At 36.8% G+C, this 23,121-nt stretch overlaps 1 protein-coding gene across 1 annotated transcript in view; it reads right to left on the bottom strand.

The window, feature by feature from the left end:
- The window catches only part of AOAH (acyloxyacyl hydrolase), a 211,658-nt gene that overhangs the window by 165,068 nt on the left and 23,469 nt on the right, over nt 1–23,121 (bottom strand). Inside the window, exon 2 of the mRNA XM_002818049.4 lies at nt 8,411–8,506. Coding sequence (XP_002818095.3) covers nt 8,411–8,506 — 96 coding nt within the window. The remainder of the gene's footprint in view (nt 1–8,410; nt 8,507–23,121) is intronic.

The following is a 23,121-nucleotide window of genomic DNA, read 5'->3' as shown; positions in this document are numbered from 1 at the left end:
CACTAAATTGTACACTTTAAATGAGTGAACTGTAGAGTATGTGAATTGTAGCTTAATAAAAGTGTTTAAATACAGATTCCCTTTCCCTTGGGATCCTTTTTAGGGGTGCTACTGTGGAGAGGGTCAAGAAGCTCTGATGTCACAGTATACTCAGAGACCTGCATTTCATTCAGTACCAGCCCACTGGCTTCTGACCTTGGAGAAATTGCGTCCCCTTTCTGGACTTCCATTTCCTCATCTGAAAAATGTGGGTGTAGGATTTGGTCCCTTTCACTATAGTGTCTGCTTAGTTTGGAGACTTTTGTAAGAGACATTCCGAATTAAATGAAGGAAATTTGGAAAAAAGTTAAAAGTACTGCTAATGCAGAACTGGCTTAGCCTAGAGCAGAGCAATTTAAAAACGGACATTAGGGTGTTCTTTGATAAATTTCTAATACTGGCTGAAAGGCAGAGAAAATTCATTTTCTTTCTGGTAAGATAAGCAGTGTGTGTGTGTGTGTGTGTGTTTCTTAGAATTCTGTTTAGCTCAAATCAAAGCGAATGGCTGCAGGTTCCTCCCTCCCTGAGCAGGACCATTTGAATAGTTTCCGGTAGAGTCTTCTGTGATTGTTAGCTTGAGAGGCCCCTGGAGCAATGGCTGATATGGGACATGAAATGCCCTCTGAGAGCTAAATTCTGAGATCAATACGTAAGGGTACAAAGCAGAAATATGCAAAATCTCTAGAAAGAGCCAGCTATCCCCAGTCAGCCAGAATCAGATGGTAACCTGATTGTTACTGATACACCTGAAGAAAATTTGGCATTTACATATTGACAGTAGCCCAGCTAAAGTAAAAATTATACTATTAAACTCTGCCTGTGACAAGGATCATACAAGAGTATTTAATTTCTACAGATTAAAAGAGACTTGGAACAGCATAGGAAAAAAGAAAATGTGGCTATTCCAAAGGACAAAATAAAGTTAAAATAAGACCAATTAAGCAGTTATCATACATTGGGTATATACAGACGTATGTGTAAATAAAACATAGGACATTCCAATTTGTAAGTTACCTTCATGTTTACCATCACTTCCTTTCTCATAAGAATCTTTTCTAGTTCTAGATCCCTGAGGAATCGCCAAACTGTCTTCCACAATGGTTGAACTAGTTTACATGTATCCTAGAACTTAAAGTATAATAAATATATATATATGAAAAATAAAAATAAATGTATCGAGACCTCAAAAAAAAAAGAATCTTTTGAGGGAGTAATTATTTTTATCCTCATTCTATAGACAAGAACATTAAGACTTAGAGAGTTTAAGATCACAAACACAGCAAGTGGTTCAGCTGAGATTGAAGTATTTTACTCCAAAACGCCTTGTTATTTGTAGTATACATTTCAATGTGCTTAGGACATTTTATTTGGTGCCTTATCTACCTCAAGTATGGCAGATATTGTTATACATTATTATATGTATAATATGTATACATTATTACATATGTATACATTATTATATACAAACTTGAAGCACAGTGCGACCAAGGGACCACATAATTTTTTTTTTTTGAGATGGAGTCTTGCTTTGTCACCAGGCTGGAGTGCAGTGGTGCAATCTCAGCTTACTGCAACCTCCACCTCAAGGGTTCAAACGATTCTTCTGCATCAGCCTCCCGAGTAGCTAGGACTACAGGCACATGCCACCACGCCCAGCTAATTTTTGTATTTTTAGTAGAGACGGGGTTTCACCATGTTGGCCAGGATGGTCATGATCTCTTGACCTTGTGACTACAAGACTACATGAGTTTTTAACAATTATAATCCACAGAGATAAGATTTCTGCATAGGTGACCCAAAAAAGTGAAGTTATAGCAAGACTCTCAGGGCATATGATTCTGTTGACCCCTGACTAGTGAGAATGATTCCATTAATCATTTTCCATTAACAATTCTGAGATCCTTCCAAGGTGCTTCCTAATGGGAGCCAGAGGCAAAAGTAGTGGATGAAACTGAGGCTCGGAAATGCTTGCACGATTAGAAAAAAACTGTCTTATAGGGCATAGGAAAGGCAACATGATTTACTAAGAGATTATTCTCAAGAATGGTGCTTATGTGATTTCCCTGCTAAAGCTTTGTTTTTTGTACTTTTTTAGCTTTGGAGGTGAAAGTAATACTTCACTGAAAAATAATTTAAAAATAATTGTGTGTTTATGTGCTTAATTTCATATCTCCTCTTCCCCATTCACCTGGCCTACCAGACAGAAGGCAATGCAATACTGGATCCCAGTAGGCACTGTGGCTCAGGCCTATTATGTCTTCTAGGAGAAATCCTTAGCTAGGAGAACGTCTGTCTTTGCCACCCCATACAACTCACATAACCATTCTGTTTCTGTGTCTTGTTTTTCTCATCCATAAAATGGAAGCAATACTGCCCATGGTGTCCTTTAACCTGAATTGAGTGTTCTATTTTCAGCTGGAGGTAAAACAAGAATTGATAAAATGAAAATAACCCCCAATAACCTTCTCAATCCTTTAAAATTGCTCCAATTGAAAAGGCAACTGATCATTGAAAACCAAAATATCTATCTTGTTTCCCTTGGTGAAATACCAGTTTCCACTTCACCGGAATCTGACTTTCAGCCTCTCACTTGATCTTACCAGGCTCTGACATTTTCTGTTCGAAGTTAGAAGAAGCTAAGATGGTACCTTGAACCAGCAATCTTGTTTTGGGTTGTTTCATATTTTTCTAGTATATTAAGAAGAGGGAATAATCTAGGAAATAGGATTTTTAGTCAGTCGTTCACCTTTGGACGATGCAACTTTGCCAAAAAAGAGAACATCTAACTCGAGGTTATACCTGCCAATGTTGTCTATCACACAGAAAGGCAACCAGTTAAAACAAGGCTTAATGATAACTGTGACTGTTCTTCATTGTTTTCCTTCTTTAAAATGGTAATAATATTTTTCTTCTTCTTCTGTAACTCAGAGATGTGAAAATACAAAGTAAAGCTTATAACAAATTGTGAATGTTCAATAGAGGAATAAATAAATAAAATATAGAACTTATATGGTAAAGAAGTATAGAGTAATTAAGAGGCTTGACCTAGGCCTATATGCCTTAACATGTATAGATCTTAAAATCATGTTGCGTGAAAAAAAAACTTGCTGAGCAATGCATACGGTAGACCATTGATGTCAAATTAAAGCCTTCGCAAGGGAGGAGTATGGAAAGATGGTGGTGGAGGCAGCAGAATTTTGAAATCCCTTTGAATCTCTACAAAAAAAAAAGGAGTGTAATCCCAGCACTTTGGGAGGCCGAGGCGGACAGATCACCTGAGGTCAGGAGTTAAAGACCAGCCTGACCAACATGGTGAAACCCCGTGTCTACTAAAAACGCAAAAATTAGCCAGGCATTATGATGGGTATAATCCCAGCTACTCGGGAGGCTGAGGCAGGAGAATCGCTTGAACCCAGGAGGCAGAGGTTGCAGTGAGCCGAGATTGCGCCACTGCACCTCAGCCTAGGTGACAGAGCAAGACTCTGTCTCCAAAAAAAAAAAATAAATAAATAAATAAAAAAGAGTACCTGAATAGCAAGACCGAAAACCCTCAGAAAGCAGTTACCACAAAGCTAGGTATATCCATGAACCCCAATGTGCAATTAGGTGAGAATAAACCACCGCACAACTGCAAGACCTATGGGCCATCAACTTCTGTGAGGGAGGAAGTAGAGGGAAGCAATGGATGACAGATAAAACCGAGAACAGGAGAATCCCCAGACAGCTGACAGGTGTTGAGTAGAACGCATGGCGGGCCAATTAGAGAACAGCCGCTGGACAGGGAGGGGTTTTGCCCAATCAATAGCTGGTGAATGCAAGGAGTTCAAGACTAGAAGGAATTAGGGGCTAGAGTCATCTGGCACCCACAAGGGACCCACTGGAGCTCCCTTCCAGGGCAAGGCCCACACTGAGGAGAAACTGCTGGGGATAGAGAAAGTCCAGATGAAAGTAAATAGGGAAAACAGTCAGAAAATCTGAGAGAGCAAGCTGCCACAATTTTTTTTAACACTACCCCAAAACAACAGAAGAAGGAGCTCTGTGCATTTAGAAAAACTACCCTGAACCACCTCTCTTTCTAAGAGTTTTTGAAAACTAATTTCACATAAAAATGAGCAACAGAAATGTATCTAGGTCAACTCCCATACAAAGTTATTATAAGAAGAAAAAGATTAAGGAACAGAATAACATCCCTACAGATAGTAAAAGCATGCCAGAAAGTCATGCCAAAAAAGGATTAAAACATAACATATTATTTCTAAACATATTATTTTAAAATGAGCTAAGAGGCATTAATAAAATGATATAAGACATGAAAAAATAGCAAGAATAAGAATTAGAAAAACTCAGATATGGAATAAAAGAACTCAGGAAAAAATAAAACATGAAATAAAGAATAAAGAAGTGAAGTCTAAACTAGAATGAATACAAGAACAAGTGAAAACAGTAGATGAGGTCTTAAGTGAAATAGAAGGTAGAGAGGAGGAAAAATTTTAAGATAAAAAATAAATAAAGAGATTAAAATAAATTCAAGAGATAGGCAAAATAGCAAAGACAGGCAAAGAAGATTCAAATGTGGATGATAGAAATCCCAGAGGAAAAAAACAAAATCAAGGAAACCGAACAAACACTAAAACATTCCTAAAATTAGAAAATATGTATGTGAAATCACATTGAGAGAGCACACAGCATGCCTGAGAACATCAATACACAACAGCTGGCACCAAATTATCTTCTAGTTAGATGACTAAATTTTATAGAAAAAAAATCTTCTGAACTTCAAAGTATAAACAGATAATAACTGATAAGGACAAGGTAAATTAGATTTTCAATAGGCTTTTGAATACTATATTTAAGATGCTCAGGGAAAGACATCGTGTGCCAAGGAGTTTTATATACAGAAAAGCATTGATTTTCAAGTATAAAGGGTGCAGACAGCCTGTTATCAACATGCAAGAATTCAAGGAATATTTGTTGCTATGAGCCCTTCTGGAGGAATGAACTTTAGACAACAATTCAACTAGAGAGAGAATTCACAGAAGGGCTGGTGGTGAACATTAATCATACAGTTGCTGATGCAGCTAAGACTAAATGAGGGTGAAAAGGGAATAGGTGTTATATGTAGTGGCTATATGCTCAGATAAGGTAGGACAATGATTAAAAAGGGTGGAGAAATGGGAAAGGCATATGCAAAAAAAAAAAAACAATTCTAACTGCTCATAAGAATTAGAAAATATATTAATGATGGTAGCATTAGAATTGATATTCTGAGACTGTTGTATGTGCAAGGAAGGATAGGTAAATGAGTAATGATTGGAGATTTTAATTCTATCAATCCCTTTGTGCTTGACAATTGGGACTTTGTGTGGAAAGGTGATATAGATACAATACAGAAGATATTAAGAAAAAAATTTTGTGGTTCTGAACTTGAATTTGAAGTGTCAGTATGAACTCAGATATTTTATCTTAAAGCTGACGTGTGTAAATGTATATACATAGGTTTCCTATTTCTGCCCACTGAAAAGGCCTAGAAAGAATGGTCAACTCAAATTAGCCAGGTGCGGTGGCGGGCTCCTGTAATCCCAGCTACTCAGGAGGCTGAGGCAGGAGAATCATTTGAACAAGGATGGCAGAGGTTGCAGTGAGCCGAGATCGAGCCACTGCACTCCAGCCTGAACAACAGAGCAAGACTCTGTCTCAAAAAGAAAAAAAAAAAGAGTGGCCAACTCAGTAACAATGAACATTCCTAAGCATCTGGTTTGTGGTCTTGAAGCATTATTTCTCACTAAAAGAAACCAGGGCTTTTAAGAGAAATGACTGATTTCAAGCCTCGGGCTTGATATGTACCAGATAGGGCTGGAATACTTTGTCATACCAGTTAGCAAAGAAACTTATCGAAGGTTACTGAGGCTCATGTGCAAAGGACTTGAGTCAGCTTGAAGGAGGTGCCACTGCTCAAAGCTCAATGGGATCATCTGAGCTTCAAAAGGATAATAATTGCACTTGACTGAAACCCATCAGGTATGTTTAAGTCCATAAGTTTATCACGATATTTTAAGGAAAAACTAATTGCTTGCTGTGAGATGATAACAGAAAACCAATGCATTACCTTGAAAACTGATACAAGAAAAGAATCAAGCATTTACCCTGCCTTTCCTAGATGCCTTTCCACTAAGTACTGTGGGAAAAATGTTTCTAAAATATGATGTGAGAAGCGTCCAATATGTCAATTAATAAATAAGAAATAAATAATAGATAAGAATATCACAGTTTTAAAACCCAAATAAATTAATAGATCTCATCATTGAACGTCAACAGCTGCGACCATCACCAAAAGAAAGTCCTGGCACAGTGGCTCACAATGCACCTGTCATCTCAGCGCTTTGGGAGGCCAAGATGGACAGATTACTTGAGGCCAGGAGTTAGAGACCAGCCTGGGCAACACAGAGAGACCCTGTCTCAGCAAAAAAATTTAAAATTAGCTGGCGTGATGGTGTGTGCCTGTAGTCTTAGATCCTTGGGAGGCTGAAGCAGGAGGATCTCATGAGCCCCGGAGGTCAAGGCTGCAGTGAACAGTCCAGCCTGGGTGACAGACTGATACCTTGTCTCAAAAAAAAAAAAAAAAAGAAGAAGAAGAAGAAAGAAAAGAAAACATGAAAGATAAAAGCACCTATGGTGGCCTCCTGATGAAAGAAAACAATATCATTTATAGGCTTGTCAAAGGAATCAGATTGGAATAGGATCAAACCTCTGATCAAGCTGTCAATTTTCAGGAAATACAGAGCACAGAGAAACATACTCAATTATACTAAAGGAATGCAATCAACACCATCCAGACTGTGGGAAACTCTACAGGTCAAATTCCACAGCTAAGTGATAAGAAAAAGGAAGGGGTGGAAAGGAAGCTTATAGATTAAAATAGACTCAAAAGACACATCAAACATTTAAATACTGGGCAAGGTTACAATATCTAGGGATGCTCACTGAGTGATAAAGCTATAAATAAAATAATTTTACCATAAAAATCAGCACATTGAACTTTTTGCAGGGGGAGGATGGGATGGAGCATGTGGATGGGACTTCATGGGAGACCATTGATCTGTTCTTTCTTGACCCAGGCTATGTTTCCTAGGGCATTCATCTTTCAGTAACTGATGAAGCTATACATTTGCTTTGCATGGTTTTCTACATTTGTCTTGTTTTTACAAAGAAAAACCAAAAACATTACTGGCAAAACAATATTACACATTATTCATGGATCCATACAAGTGAATGTGTAAATATAAAATCTGACAAGAATGATACCCATTAAGTTCATGCGAATGGTTCCTTCTAGGGAGGTCGGGCAGAGGGGAATGGAACTGGAAGAAGGGAAAGCTGAAGTTTAGCTGCCATGTTTTAACTTCACAAAAGAAAGATGTAATTATGATGTGAATATGTTAAAATCTTAATGGTCCATTTGGGACATTCTAAACACATGTGTTTGTGTATTATCCTCTCCCAATCTTTGTTTTTGAATTCTAAACATTTTAGCCTGTGAATGCATATTATGACTAAACGCAATAACTTCTGTGAAAAGACTTTGATGTTATTGGCACAGCATACTGTGTCAATCAAAGATACAATTGCCATTATTCCAACTATCTTACTTAACAGAAAAAATAAGGTAGGCACCCTAGATGAATTAGTTGCCATTAAGTGAATAAAAATTTGACTCTCAAAGAAGTTTATTCATTATGACTGTTCAAGTAACAGTATTCTATAATGGAAATATGATTAATATTTTATTTCTACTAATATTGAAAAACAAATATGCAACTTGCTTGAACCACCAATCAGTTTCTTCCTTTGGTGGATGTATAAGGTATTTTACTGAGATCCAGTTTAAATTAATGAAATGTTCTAGATTATTTTCCCATTTGAAATTTTGAGATCAGTTGTCCTCTCAACCCAAAGTTCTGTGTTGGTAGGGCTAGGTGTACATCTTGGTATGTGAATGTTGGTCAAGTTAACACAAAATTATTGGAAATTATTCATTATTTTGACTTCTTAGTACTTAAGGCAACGATCAGTAGGTAGGCAAATTATTATTAATGTAACACATCAAACAACAATTGGCCATTCAACATTTTATTCCCTAAGGGTCCACAGCAATTTCATTGTGCCATGATGGAAAATGAATGTCAGGGAGAAGTTGCCTAGAGCATTTTTTTTTTTTTTGGTTTTAATTTCTATGAGCCCCACAAGAATATCAACCCACAGAAATAGCATAATCAGATTCTTCTCTGTGTGGGCAGGAAGTAAAGGCAGTCATGATGACTCATGAGTGAGAGGACAAGCAGACCCTCAGCAGCATGACTCGTCCCATATTTACCAGGCAGGTAGCTGCACAGTCTCTCCATCGAGGCCTGGACCGTCGAGTTGTGAACTTGAGCAAGCTGTTCTATTACAGACACCACCAGCACACACCCTGCCAGGGAGGAGAAGAACATGTAATCAGTGTCACACAGAAAACTGAACTGGAGGGACAGGAGAAAGAAAGGGTACGTGTGTGTGTGTGTGTGTGTGTGTGTGTGTGTGTGTGTGTGTGTGTCCTTAAGAAGGCCAGCCTTTCCAAAACAGAGAAAGTGATGATGTTTAAATGAGATAGTGCAAGGGAAACAGCCCACATGGAGCAGAAGCTCAGTAGATATTAGCTTCTCTCCTCCCCCACTTTCTCTCCTTTCTGCAGTAGATGGCTGCAGAATAGGATTGTTCCCATCCTACACATTTGTTTGGTAGAAGGAGAATCCAGGATAAAATTTTTAATTTTGGAAAAGGGATGGAAATTGCCTGGCATTTGAAGTCGAAAGATCTAGGATTGAGTCCTGATTTACTAATCTTGAACTCACCATGTGGCCTTTCTGAACCTGGTTTCCTCCTTGCGAAGCAGGTAATATGTTTCCCATAGGGCTGCTGTGATGGTTAAATGAGATAAAAGTGAGACTGAGTGTGTCTTTGAAATCATAACGCACTGTAAAATATTATTTTACCTCACAGCTATAAAGAATACTACTTGAAAGCATACATGAACATGATAAGTGTCTAGGTGGATACTTGCATTAAGTTAGAAATATATTCCTTCTGTTACTTTGATATGTGGTAAGTGTGAATGCCTAGAGCTCCTAGGCTGACATTCCTAGAAGATTCTATAGCTTGCCTTAACTTACTGAGCAGCAGGGGAAAGTCAAACCTTTTTTTCCCCAAAGAAAAGGGACTCTTTTTTTCGTATAAACAAGTGGTTGGTCAAAGATCAGTAAGTATGTGAGAAGAAATTGTTAGATCTCATTGCAGTAAGAAGAGTGGACACTTGCTGGCAGAGGTTCATTTCTTAGGAGGCAAAGGAAGATTTATGTCCTACAAAAGATGTTCCAGGGAGCCTGGGCCAGCAATAGGCTCTTGATTGTTCATCAGTGCAAGGAGCTAGAGACCCACATTTACATACATGGTGTCATTTAAACCAAATTCCCAGCAGGATTCCTTGAGGGAAGGTGGCTGATAACGGATATGAACAATAAAATCGGACATTCCTATACATAAAGATGTTAAATCTTCTATAAAATGAGAGACTGCCAGTGAAGAAATGAGAGACTTCTACTTTCTAGATGCTGCAATGTCTGATGGTGTTTTGGCCTCGATGTTCTGTCCCCTCTCTCTGGACAAGAGAAAGTTTCACCACATCTCTGACAGTGAAATCTGGATTACCACGGTCTTCCTGGGCTCTGAGAGTACCTACTTGAGGATGCACTGATCACCATTAATTATCAAGGCTGATTGGCTGTGTTTCTAACCTAATGCATGGCACTTGAGGATTTCTTTACATTGCAATTAATTTAGTAGCTGATGCTTATCAGCACTTTATGGTCTTGGATTTTCATATATATTTGTTTTATTTAAAAAATAACTTCAAAAAATATAAACACAATGCAATCTTATTTTTTAAATTTTACGAAATACAGAGCAGTATAAGAAAAGATAATAAACATCACTCAACCCACCCAGAGAGAGATAACCAATTTCACTTTTATTATGAATATATCCAATACATTTAATACAAGTAAATATTTTTGGCATTAATAATGTACTTTTACACCCTGGTTTATGTCTCTGATAATAAATAAATTATCAGAGAGTGAAATAAATTTTAATAACTACAACTAAAAAATAATGATAAGTAATTATATTGCTATGTGATAAGAGGATGCAGTATGGTGTAGTTGAAGAGAGAGAGGCTTTGACATAAACTTGACCAGCCAATTACAAATGGTGTGACTTTGAACAAGGTACCTACCTTTCTGAAACTTTATTTCTAAGAGTTTAGAGTTAGACCATATGTTCCTCGAGGGCAGGAATGGTGTCTTACCATCTCTAACTCTGAGTTCCTGGCACAGTGCCTGTGTCAGAGAATGAAGGCAAGAGACTTTAAGTTGAGTATATATATATATATATGTGTATATATATATATATATACACACACACACATATATACACACACATATGTGTATATGTACATGTGTATATATACACATATGTGTGTGTATATATACACATATATGTGTATATGTATATGTGTATATGTATATGTGTATATATGTGTATATGTATATGCGTATATATACACATATGTGTATATGTATATGCGTATATATACACATATATGTGTATATGTATATGCGTATATATACACATATATATGTGTATATGTATATGTGTATATATACATATATGTACATACACATATATGTGTATATATACATATATGTACATACACATATATGTGTATATGTATATGTGTATATATACATATATGTACATACACATATATGTGTGTATATGTATATGTGTATATATACATATATGTACACACACATACATGTGTATATATACATATATGTACACACACATATATGTGTATGTGTGTATATATACATATATGTACATACACATATGTGTGTATATATACATATATGTACATACACTATATGTGTATATATACATATATGTACATACACTATATGTGTATATATACATATATGTACATACACACATATATGTGTATCTATACATATATATGTGTATCTATACACACACACATATGTATGTATATATAGATATATATGAGATGAGGTCTTGCTATGTTGGCCAGGTTGGTCTTGAACTCCTGGCCTCAAGTGAAGAGCTACATGAGTTGCACTGCAGTGGTTGGTTGCTGGGGGCTCCCTAGCAAAGGGCTAATGGATGCACCTTTAATTGCTTCCCAGCTCAGTTATCTCACCCAAGTTGCTTCCTCTCTGTTCCAGTCTCCACTTGTGGACATGGCTCCACTCCTCAGTCTGGCATGAAACAACCAGTGCCCTCTCTAGAGCCAAACAGCAGCTTCTGTAGCAAGTGGTCATGATGAGCTGCTGCTCACAATCAAGGAAGAATACGGTGGAGACTGGGTTGTATGTTAGTCTGTTCATGCAGCTGTAACAAAATACCTGAGACTGTGTAATTTCTAATAATAGAAATTCATTTCTCACAGTTTTAGAGGCTGGGAAATTTAAAATCAAGGCACCAGCTGATTTGGTGTCTGGTGAGGGCTTGCTCTCTCCTTCACAGATGGCACCTCCTGCTGCATCCTCAAGTGGCTGAAGGGGCAGAAGTGCTGGAGCATTGTGTCCTGCCATGGCTTTGATGGGCCCCAGGTGAATAGAATATGATCTTTGTTCATAGGAAGCTCACAATGAACTTCCAAAGATCACATGAACTGGATGGCAAATACCAGTCAAAAGCTAGAGGAGATGTGATTTTGGAAAGACCATAACAGGTAGTAGAAGAGCAGGTGAGAGAAGAGGCACTCCCAAGAGAGAAACAAGACTTAGTGGCCTGAAACAGCCTGGTATACCACTCCATATGTTTCTCATTTTAATTAGCAGCAACTTTTCTTTCTCATTAATACCTAAAATAATATTCTTGCAATCAATGGCATAATAGACTTGATGAGATGCAAGAATTGAAAACCAACAATAGTTGGGTGCAGCAGGAATAGTGGGTGATCGTAGGGCATAAGGTGACCTTTCCTTGGAATTTGTCCTTGAGGAGTCTCCATTCCTATGACCCCAGTGATCATAAACTTTGGATGCTGTTTCCTTTCCCTGAAAATTCAACTCCATCATTAGCATTTGTTTTAATCCATGGCTTAGAAGGATAAATGCAAAGCGAATGGGGCAGCTTGAAACCAGCCTGCTTCTTTGTACTTAACATATGGGCTTTTCTTCTGAATTTTACTCAGAGAAATCCCATCAAGGACTCTTACGACAGTTGTGGCTTCTCAGCACTGCTGGCTAAAATTGGAAAATCATTAGCTAGATAAAAAGAAGCCAAAAAAAATTATCTGTCTCTGAACATTGGGTGAGTCTTACCGCTATCATCACTTTGCCCAGTGAAGAGTTATGATCATCAAAAGGACCCTGCAGGAAAGGCCATAATGGGGTTTGAAATCATGAGCACCCACGTTGGGCTCAGCTCTGATCTGGAGTCCTGCTTACTCAGCCATCTCCGCCTGTCTCCAGTGGGCTCACCTCCCCTTCCAGGTGAATTGTTAATTTCAGGTGTGCAGTGAGATGTGTTCTGAATCCTTTAGCAGCAAAAATGGAGAAATTGACTTTTCTACAGTTTCTAATAAGAGGTTTCACTTCCTTGACAGGCTAACGAATGTTTTTCCTGGGAGAGATGCATGGGCAGAGTAATTCCTCCCATTACAGACTATTCTCTGGCTGCTAATAAAAGGCCTGGCTCTGTTAAAGTGAATTTGTCAGAGTTGCTGTTCATTTAGGAAGTGAGGAGAGGGGGCGAGAGCTATGTATTATGCTCAGTGGTCACCATCTGAAATCTCACATATGGAAAATCTCTTCTCACCTGGTATCTGAAAATAATGAGTATAATAGAAACAGACACTCCTGGTAGCACAGGAAAAGAAGCAAATGGGCCCGAATAAAAACACCTGCCAGAGGGATCATGTCTGGCCACATACCTCAGGTAGACTGCAGACTGGGCCAAGGAATCCTTTTGATGTGAAACAGGCTCTTGAAACTCTAATTATAATCATATCTATGCTGGCTGGAAATACAGCCAACTGCGGAGAGCGGTCTATTAGATTTCCCATTTGTCTGAAACCCACACTTTTTTGAAAAGCCTTGAAAGCACCTGGCAGTTGTCAGAGCCACAGTCAGCATGACTATACTTCCTTTTTGACCCCAAGTAGAAGCATGAATAATTCATCACATTGCTAGAGTGTGCCCTACGGTTTTCAAAATGTTTTTTGCATACATTATTATCTCATTTGAACTTCACAACAACTCATAGATGTAGGAATTATTACTCTCATTTTACAGATGAGCACATGGAGGCTGAGTGGGTAAGTACCTTGCCAAGTGTACAGCTAGTAACAGGGGAAATTGAGACTTGAACACAGTATTTGGTGAAAAGAAAACAAGAAAGAAAGGTGTAAAAATAATCACCTAAAATGTATCTTACTGCTGGCCTTGTTTCCCTAAGATGCTAGTTACTCAGAGAGCGTGGCACACAACCCTGGTGTGAATCTCACTGCATCTTACCCTTTCTTTCTTCTGCTTCCTCCTCTTAGAGTATGGACATGGATAGAGAAAGACAAAGGAGCAGAAAGAAAGAGAATGGAAAGGAGGAAAAAGAAGGCTACCTAAGGTGCTCTGGTATAGCAGAGAGTAGAAGAATTGGGAGGTCAGAGAGACCTGGACTCAAATACTGCTTCTGTTACATATGAATTGGTGCATTTGGTAGGATTTTGGCACCCACGGAATGGAATAACAATGCCCCTTGTTTGGTATATTAGAAACAGCCACATAGTTTTTGCACTTCCTCCCATGAAGTGATGGTGTCTATATCCCAGCCCTTTGAATCTGGCATTGTGACTTGCTTTGACCAGTATGTGAAGGAAGGGACAGTGTGTCAGATTGTAACTGAGTCCTCCAAAAGCTTTCCAGCTTCCATTTTTGCCCTCTTTGACACTGCAGCCATGAGCCTGAGCCAACCTGCTGGAAAGGCCACATGACAGAAAACCGAGGTGCTTCAGCCAACAGATCATCCAGATCATTCCAGATCACCCTGCCCCTGCCATTTCATCATCTACCAGCTGAGTGCAGCTGCAGGAGTGAGCCCCAGGAGACCAACTGAAGCATTATCCAAGTGTGCCCAGCTCACAGAATCTTGGGCTCATAAATCATGGTTGTGTAAGTGTGGGGTGGTTTGTAATACAGCAAAGGCTATCTGTACATCTGGCGAAAGTGTCATGAGGCTTACGTGATACAACACATAAAATGCACATGGTGCCTGGCATGGAGCAGGCATTTAACAAACATTAGTTCCTCTGCCGTCTACTAAGGCCACCACAGGGAAGACACATCTTCTCCACGAACTCTTTAAAAAATAAAGGCACAGAAGCTCATCTTTGAAAAATATGTTGCATTATCAACAACATTTTTACTTTCATAGGGCCTTATCTTCTTTTAGTGCAGACAGCTAGTGTTTTCACTACATTTGAGTAGATTAGACTCTGGCCTAACCTAACTGCTACTTGAAACATTGTTTTTATGAGAAAATGCTCAGTGGGTTCAAAACTGCCATGTTGCCAAGAACATTGTCAACCAGAGAGGCAGTGTTTTGGGCAATTAGTGGTGAAAACAAAGGCTGAGGGCATTGATAAGTGAGCAGAGCCCAAGCAAGGCAGTGAGAAGAAATGAGCAGGCTGTGTTAAGAGACATAGGGTGACTGGTTTAGCTGATTTAGAAATAAACTAAAAATGAGAGTGAAGATGTCAAGACACATTCATCCTGTCATTTATTCAACATGTACTTTTCAGCACCTACTATGTGCCCAGAAGCTTGAAGAGACACGTGGATAAAAGAAGTCACAGACCAGTGGGGCAAACTGATATCTAAATAAACAATCCCAGAAACCCATAAGTATTGTGATAGAGGCACCTGGTAGTTCTTTGGGGACACACTGGTGTAACCTCTCAGTGATAGCCTGTCAGAGGAACTGAGTCTTAAGGGATAGGAGGAACTCATTCATCAGAAAAAGGAGAAAAAGCTTTCCTACACTTAAAAAAGTGTAGGATTTTTTAAGAATTGGAGGTAAGAAAAAGAAGAGTTGGCCAAGGCTAAAATTCAGAGTCAGTAGGAAAGGAAGTGTGAGAGAGGTAGGAAGGGGCTAGATTGTGAAGCACCTTGAAGGCCATACTACAGACTACAGGCTTCAAGAAGTAGAGTCTAGAGTGCAGACTGTGAACTAACGGTTTTCAATGTTTTGCTCTGTATCTTCTAAAATAAATTTGAAAACCTACGAACTTACACATTTTAATGGATATCAAGAAATTATTAATGGATATCAATCTAGTTACAAAATATATAAATTTGGACAGATTGTAAATATTACAGTGGAACTGTTACAGTAACCTTCTATGTGTATCCAAAGGTATCTAAATAATATAGTGATTTCTACCTAGTCTCATCCACTTAAAAATATATGACCAAACTCTTATTTCACACTGATTAATTTTGCATCGATAATTCCTCTTCTTGAACTTTTCTGAAAAGCCCACCTCCTTGAATTCTTCTTCAACCACAGAGCTTTATCCAAATGTAATGTATTTTTAAGTTGAAATTATTTTTTTTGATCACACTATTGATCAATAAAGTCTTAGTATTGATCTCAATACTAAAAACATGTATAAAACTTAAATAAAAATTTTAATTTCCTGTGATACTTCAAGTTTGGAGTCTGGATTGAGTTTTCTTTGTTAGTAAAATTAACTTATCTAAACAATAGATTGCCAATTTGATAAACTATTATCAGATGATAAAGGTAAAATGTTATTGGAATTGCACCTCTTAATGACATTATTGAACCTTTTTAATTGGTACCTATGTCTGTTTAGAGATACTACTTATTCACGTAAAGAGACAAGGTTCAGCATCACTTTTGTTCTTCTTTTTCATTGTTAAACATGTAAGTACTGAGAAACATGCTTACTTGAATAAATAGATCAGAATTGAAGGACTTTTGATATAGCAATGTCACAGAATTCTTTGAACATCTGAGGTAAATGCCCAACATGTTGGAGTGAACTGTCATTGAAAATTATTTTAAATGATCTATAATCTGACAATTTCATGAAGTTCCCCTTCCACTTTATTGAAAGCAAAGAACTAGACACTACCTGACTTATAAAAACATGTTAAATCAATCATCTTTTACTTTCTCATTTTTTTGCAGGGGGAATATGCAAAAAAATTTATAGCAGTTACTATTTTACTTAGCAAGACCCTGTGAAAGCCTAATACACTCAGGTCCAGGTGCGGTGGCTCATGCCTGTAATCCCAGCGCTTTGGGAGGCTGAAGCAGGTAGATCACCTGAAGTCAGGAGTTTGAGACCAGCCTGCCCAACATGGCAAAACCCTGTCCCTGTTAAAAATACAAAAAATTAGCCAGGTGTCATGGCATGCATCTGTAATCCCAGCTACTTGGGAGGCTGAGGCAGGAGAATAGCTTGAATCCGGGAGGTGAAGGTTGCAGTGAGCCGAGACTGCACTCCAGCCTGGGTGACAAGAGCAAAACGCCGTCTCAAAAAAAAAACAAAAAACAAAAAACAAAAAACAAACAAACAAAAAACCACTCAGAAATAATTGGATAATGAAAATATTGTCCTTTTCAATACACTCTTGTTTATATACTATATTTTAAATAAAATTCCTTTATCTTAAGGTATGCTTTATATACATTTTTGTCAAATATTGGAGCTGAGATTTACTTTATTCAAGTTATAAAAAATGTCCTCTGTATAAACCAAAATGACAAATCCATATTTTATTATTAAAGAAATTAATCAATTGATTTTTTCTCTCAGAAGAATGTAACTTCATTTTTCAACTCACTTCAATATTTGCATTCTAAGACCAATAGTTAGACATATAAAGATATAGAGAATGGATGGATAGATGATAGAAAAATGAATGAATGAGTGGATGGATAGATTGCTGGATGAATGGTTGCAAAAAGGATAGATAGATGATGGATGGAATGGATATATAGGTAAATAGATCAGGGGGAGGGGCAGAGAGAGAGAGAGAAATAATTTTACACTCTGCCCAATATTATTCTGTCTTTATACATGAACCTACTTGCTAACGTGGAAAGTTTTCAACTGAAAACAAATGCTTACTACTGCCAAAATTTTCACAATTGTTTTGTTGACTGTCTATTTAACTGTTCAAATTTCGAAAAATAACAAAAGAATAGAACAAGATCCAAAGCCCACAAATGTATACCTAGACGATTTTGAAAGAATATATACTAAAATATCAATAGTGATCATCAGGATTTGGGAATTGCGATTGATTTTATTCTTTAAAAGTACTCTTCTATATCAAAATCTCTATGAAAATGTGTTCTTTTATAATTAGAAAAAAGCAAATTCTATTTTATCAAACATAACTTATTAAATATGCTTTTTAATAGCTGCCTTCTACCTTAATACATTTTGGGAAAACATGAAATATGAAAATTTCTAGAATACCATTTTGTGTTTCAGGCTGTCTGCTAGGAGTTTTTTACAAATTCTATCTCATTTAATCTTCACAACATTCTCATGAGATTGCTTCTTTCCAGATTTCCTTAGAAATCTGAGGCTCAGAAAGGTTAAGCAATATACTTTAATCCTTTCAGATCAGTAGTGGCCAACTGGTGATTCAAATTCAGAACTATTTTACTTTAAAATTTATATTCTCCTAAGTGCCACACCACATATATTAAAACAGCATCCTTCCAAATTGAAAATTATCAATCATGTTAATTAAAACAATCATTGCTATACTAACATCTATGGGATTTGCAAGTATTGCTTCCAAGTCTGTGGCTAATCTTTTGGTTTTCTAATGATGTTTTCCAGAGAGCAAAGTGGTTAAATTGGATAAAGTACAATTTATCAACTTTTCCTTTTGGACAGTGCTAAGAATCTTTGCCTCATTCAATGTCATGGAGATCTTCTTTTAGAAGTTTTATAGTTTTAGCTCTTACCTTTAGGTCTATATTCTACTTTGAGTTCACAATTGTGTGAGATTTGAAATAAGTATCTAAGTTCTCCCTCATCCTTTTTTTACATATAGATATCCTATTATTCCATAACCATTTGTTGAAAGACTACCCTCTTGCCATTGAATTATCTGGGAAACTTGGTTGAAAATCAGTTGCCTATAAATGTACCAGTTTATTTCTGGGCTTCCTATTTTGTATCACTTGTCTGTGTCTGTCCCCACACCAATACCACACTGTATCAGTTACTGTAGTACTTACAGTAAATTTTGAAATCAGGTAGTGTAAATTCTCCAATAGCATTCTTCAAAATTGTGGCTGTTCTGGCTTCTTTTAATTTCTATATAAATTTTAGAGTCAGTTTTCCAATTTCTACAAAAAATCCTACTAGGATTTTAATTAGAATTGTGTTTAATCTATAGATCAATTTGGAGGGTGCTGCCATCTTAATACTATTGAATCATGACACATCTCTTCATTTCCATAAAGCCTCCTTTAATTTCTCTTCACAATGTTTTGTAGTTTTCAGTGTAGAGTAATTGCATTTCTGCTGTCAAACTTATTCTTAAGTATTTTTATTAATTATGAGTAAGATTGTTTCCTTAATTTTAATCCTTAAAAGTTTGGTGCTAATATAAATAAAAAATCAAGCCAGGCGCGTTGGCTCACACCTGTAATCCCAGCACTTTGGGAGGCTGAGTCGGGTGGATCATGAGGTCAGGAGTTCAAGACCAGCCTGGCCAACATGGTGAAACCTCGTCTCTACTAAAAATACAAAAATTAACTGGGCATGGTGGTGCATGCCTGTAATCCCAGCTACTCGGGAGGCTGAGGCAGGAGAATTGCTTGAACCGAGACCGGGAGGCGGAGGCTGCAGTGAGCCGAGATCATGCCACTGTACTCCAGCCTGGACTACAGAGCGAGGCTACGTCTCCAGAAAAAAAAAATCAATTTTTGTATATTAATTTTGAATCCTGCTAAACTTGCTTATCAGTTCTAGTAGTTTTTTTTTGTAGATATCTTAGGATTTTTTTATATTTAGGATTATGTTGTCTGAAAATACAGTTTTACTTACTCCTTTCCAATCTGCATGCCTTTATTATTTTTCTTTTTTTAATTAAACTGAATAGAATCTTCAGTACAATGTTGACTAGAAGTGGTGAGAATGGACATTTCTACCTTCCTCCTAATCTTAGGAGGTAAGCATTCAGTCTGCTATCATTAGATACAAAAAGTCACAAGTAGGGTTTTCATAGATGTCCTTTATCAGGTTGAGGAAGTCACCTTTTCTTTCGTAATTTGTTGAGAGATTTTAACATAAATGGGTGACAAATTTTTTCAAATAATTTTACTACTTCTATTGGGCTGACAATGTAATTGTGGCCTCTATTATACTAATTTGGTGCATTCCATTAATTGCTTTTCAGATGTTGAATAAGCATGCATTCTTAGGATAGACTTTACTTGGTCATGGTATATTATTCATGTTACACGTTGCTGGATTCAGTTTGTCAGTATTTTGTTAAGGGTTTTTGCATCTGTTTATAAAAGTCTGTTATTTTCTTTCCTTGTGATGTCTCTGTCTGGATTTACATGACAGAAAAACATAAAATAAAGTGAAATGTGTTTCTTCCTCCTCTATTTTATGAAAGAAATTGTGTTGGATTGGCATTATTTCTACTTTAAGTACCTCATAGAGTTTACTAGTGAAGCCATCTAGGCTTGGGATTTTCTGTACCTGGTTGAATAGTGCCCTAAAATTCATGCCCTTCTTGGGACTTCAGAATGTGCTTCATATAAAATAGGGTTCTTGTAGATGTATTAGTTAAGATGAAGTAATACTAGGATAGAGTGGCCCTTAATCCAAAATGACCAGTGTTCTTCTAAGAAGAGAGAACCACATTCAGAGAGGAGAATGCCACTTGAAGACAAACACACAGAGGGAAAATGGCCAGGGGATGATGTGGGTAGGACTGGAGTTACGCAGCTGTAAGACAAGGAATGTGAAGGATTGCTGGCAACCACCAGAGGCTAGGAGAAAGTTGTGGACACCTAAGTGCAGACTTCTAGCTTTCAGAATTGTAAGAGGATAAGTTCTTGTTATTTTCAGCCACCTAATTTATGGTAATGTTTTTATAGCATCCCTAGGAAATGAACACAATTTCTAATTATGAATTCCATTTCTTACTTGGTATAGGTCTATTCACATTTTCTACTTTTTCTTAAATCATGTCTCCTTTCAGAATTTGTGTATTTTATCTAAACTCTCCCTCTACCTTCTTGGCACAAAATTGTTTATGATCCTTCCTTATGATCCTTTTAATTTCCTTTGGGTCTACAGTGATGTCCCCTCTTGTTTTATTCTTGATTTTGATGATAGCTTTATCTCTCCCTTTTAAATGATCTAGCTAAAGGTTTATCAATTTTATTGATCATTTAAAAAGGACTATATTTTGGTTTCATCAATTCTCTCTATTGCATTCCTGTTTTTTATTTTACCATTTTCTGCTCTGATCTTTATTATTTCCTTCCTTCTACTCAGTTTGGCTTTGGATTCTTAATTTTCTGGCTTCTTGAGGTGGAAACTTATATTATTAATTTTAGATTCTTTTTAATATAAGTGTTTAAAGTTATAAATTTTTCCATAAGCACTGCTTTAGCTGCATTCAATAGATTTTAATATATTATGTTTTCATTTTCACTTAGACCAAACTATTTTCTAATTTTCAAATAATTTTGCTATTTTTTATTGACACGTAATAGATATATATATTTTCAGGGCACCTGTGATTATTAATACAATCATATAATGTTTAAAGATCAAATCAGTGTAATTGGGATACCTATCATCTTAAAAATTTGTCATTTATTTATGCTAGAAACATTTGAATCATTCTCTTCTAACTATTTTGAAATGCACAATAGGTTATTGTAAACTCTAGTCACTCTACTAATCTATTGAACACTGGGTATTATTTCTTCTCTCTAGGTATGCATTTGTACCCATTAACCAACCTCTCCTCATTCTCCCCTCCCCCTATTCTTCCTGGCCTCTGCTAACCACTGCTACTCTATCTTTATGAGATCCATTTTTTTAATCCCACATATATGAGTGAGAATATGCAATATTTGTCCTTTTGTGCTTGGCTTATTTTACGTAATACAGTAACCTCCAGTTGCATCCATGTTGCTGCAAATGACAGGATTTCATTCTTTACTGCGGCAGAATAATATTCCATTGTGTATCGTACCATATTTTCTTTATCTGTTCATCCATTGCTGGGCACTGAGGTTGAGTTCATATTTTGGCTATTGTAAACAGTGCTGCAGTAAACATGGGAGTGCAGATACTGCTTCAATATATTGACTTTCTTTCTTTCCAATATAAATACAGCAGTGGAATTGCTGGATCGTACGGTAGTTCTATTTTCAGTTTTTTGAGGAACTTCCCTACTGTTTTCCACAGTGGCTGCACTAATTTACATTCCCACCAGCAAGGGTTCCCTTTTCTCCACATCCTTGCTAGCATGCATTATTCCCTGTCTTTTTAACTGAGGTGAGATCATATCTCATTGTAGTTTTGATTTGCATTTTTCTAATGATTAGTGATGTTGAGAATGTTTTTCATCTATTTGCTGCCCATGTGTATGTCTTTTTTGAGAAATGTCTAGTCAAACCATTTGCCCATTTTTAAATTGGATTATTTTGGTTATTTATTTTATTTTTTTGCTATTGAGCTATTTGAGCTCCTTATATATTCTTGTTATTAATCTCTTGTTGGATGGATAATTTGCAAATATTTTCTCCCATTCTGTGGGTTATGGCCTCACTTTGTTTATTGTTTCTTTGCTGTGCAGAAAGCTTTTAGCTTGATGTTATCTCATTTGTCTAATTTTCTTTGTGTTTTCTGTGCTTTTGAAGTCTTACACACAAAAATTCTTTGCTCAGACCAATGTCCTGGAGTTCTCTCCCAATGTTTTCTTCTAGTAGTTTTGTAGTTTCGTGTCTTAGATTTAAGTTTTTAATCCATTTTGATTTGATTTTTGTGTATGGTAAGAGACAAAGGTCTAGTTTCATTCTTATGCACATGGATATTCAGTTTTCCCGCACCGTATATTGAAGAGACTGTTCTTTCCCGGTTGTATGTACCTGGTGTCTTTGTCAAAAAATGAAATTGGCTGTAAATGCATGGATTTATATTTATTTTCTAATTTTCCTTTGATTTCTTCTTTTTCTCATTTTTATCTTTCTTTTAAAAAACATTTGTATACATGTAAGGGGTATAAGGGCAGTTTTATTACATGGATATATTGTGTAGTGGTAATGTCTGGGCTTTTTGTGTAACCATCACCCAAATAGTGTACATTGTACCCGTTAAGTAATTTCTCTTTCCTCACTCCCTTCCCTTCCTTCACTTCATCAGTCATAATTATTCCACACTCTATGTTCATGTGTATACAGTATTTAGCTTCTGCTTATATGTGAGAATGTCTAATATCTGACTTTCTGTTTCTGAGTTGTTTCACTTAAGATAATGGCCTCCAGTTCCATCCATTTTGTTGCAAAAGACATGATTTCATTCTTTTTTAAGGCTGAATAGAATTTTATTGTATATTTATACACATATATACACACCATACTTTATCCAATGATCCATTGATGGACAATTAATTCCATATCTTTGCTATTGTGAATAGTGCTGCAATAAACATAAACATATGAGCAGGTGTCTTCTGATACAATGATTTCTTTTCCTTTGGGTAGATGCCCAGTAGTGGGATTGATGGGTTGAATAGTAGTTCTATTTTTAGTTTTTTGAGAAATCTTCACTGTATTTTCCACAGAGGTTGTACTAATTTGCATTCCCACCAACAGTGTATAAGCCTTCCCTTTCTTCTACATCCTTTCAACATCTGTTATGTTTTGACTTTTTAACAA

Source organism: Pongo abelii, chromosome 6 (assembly GCF_028885655.2).
Source record: "Pongo abelii isolate AG06213 chromosome 6, NHGRI_mPonAbe1-v2.0_pri, whole genome shotgun sequence".
Lineage (NCBI taxonomy): Eukaryota > Metazoa > Chordata > Mammalia > Primates > Hominidae > Pongo > Pongo abelii.
This window is presented reverse-complemented; position numbering and strand designations above follow the sequence as displayed.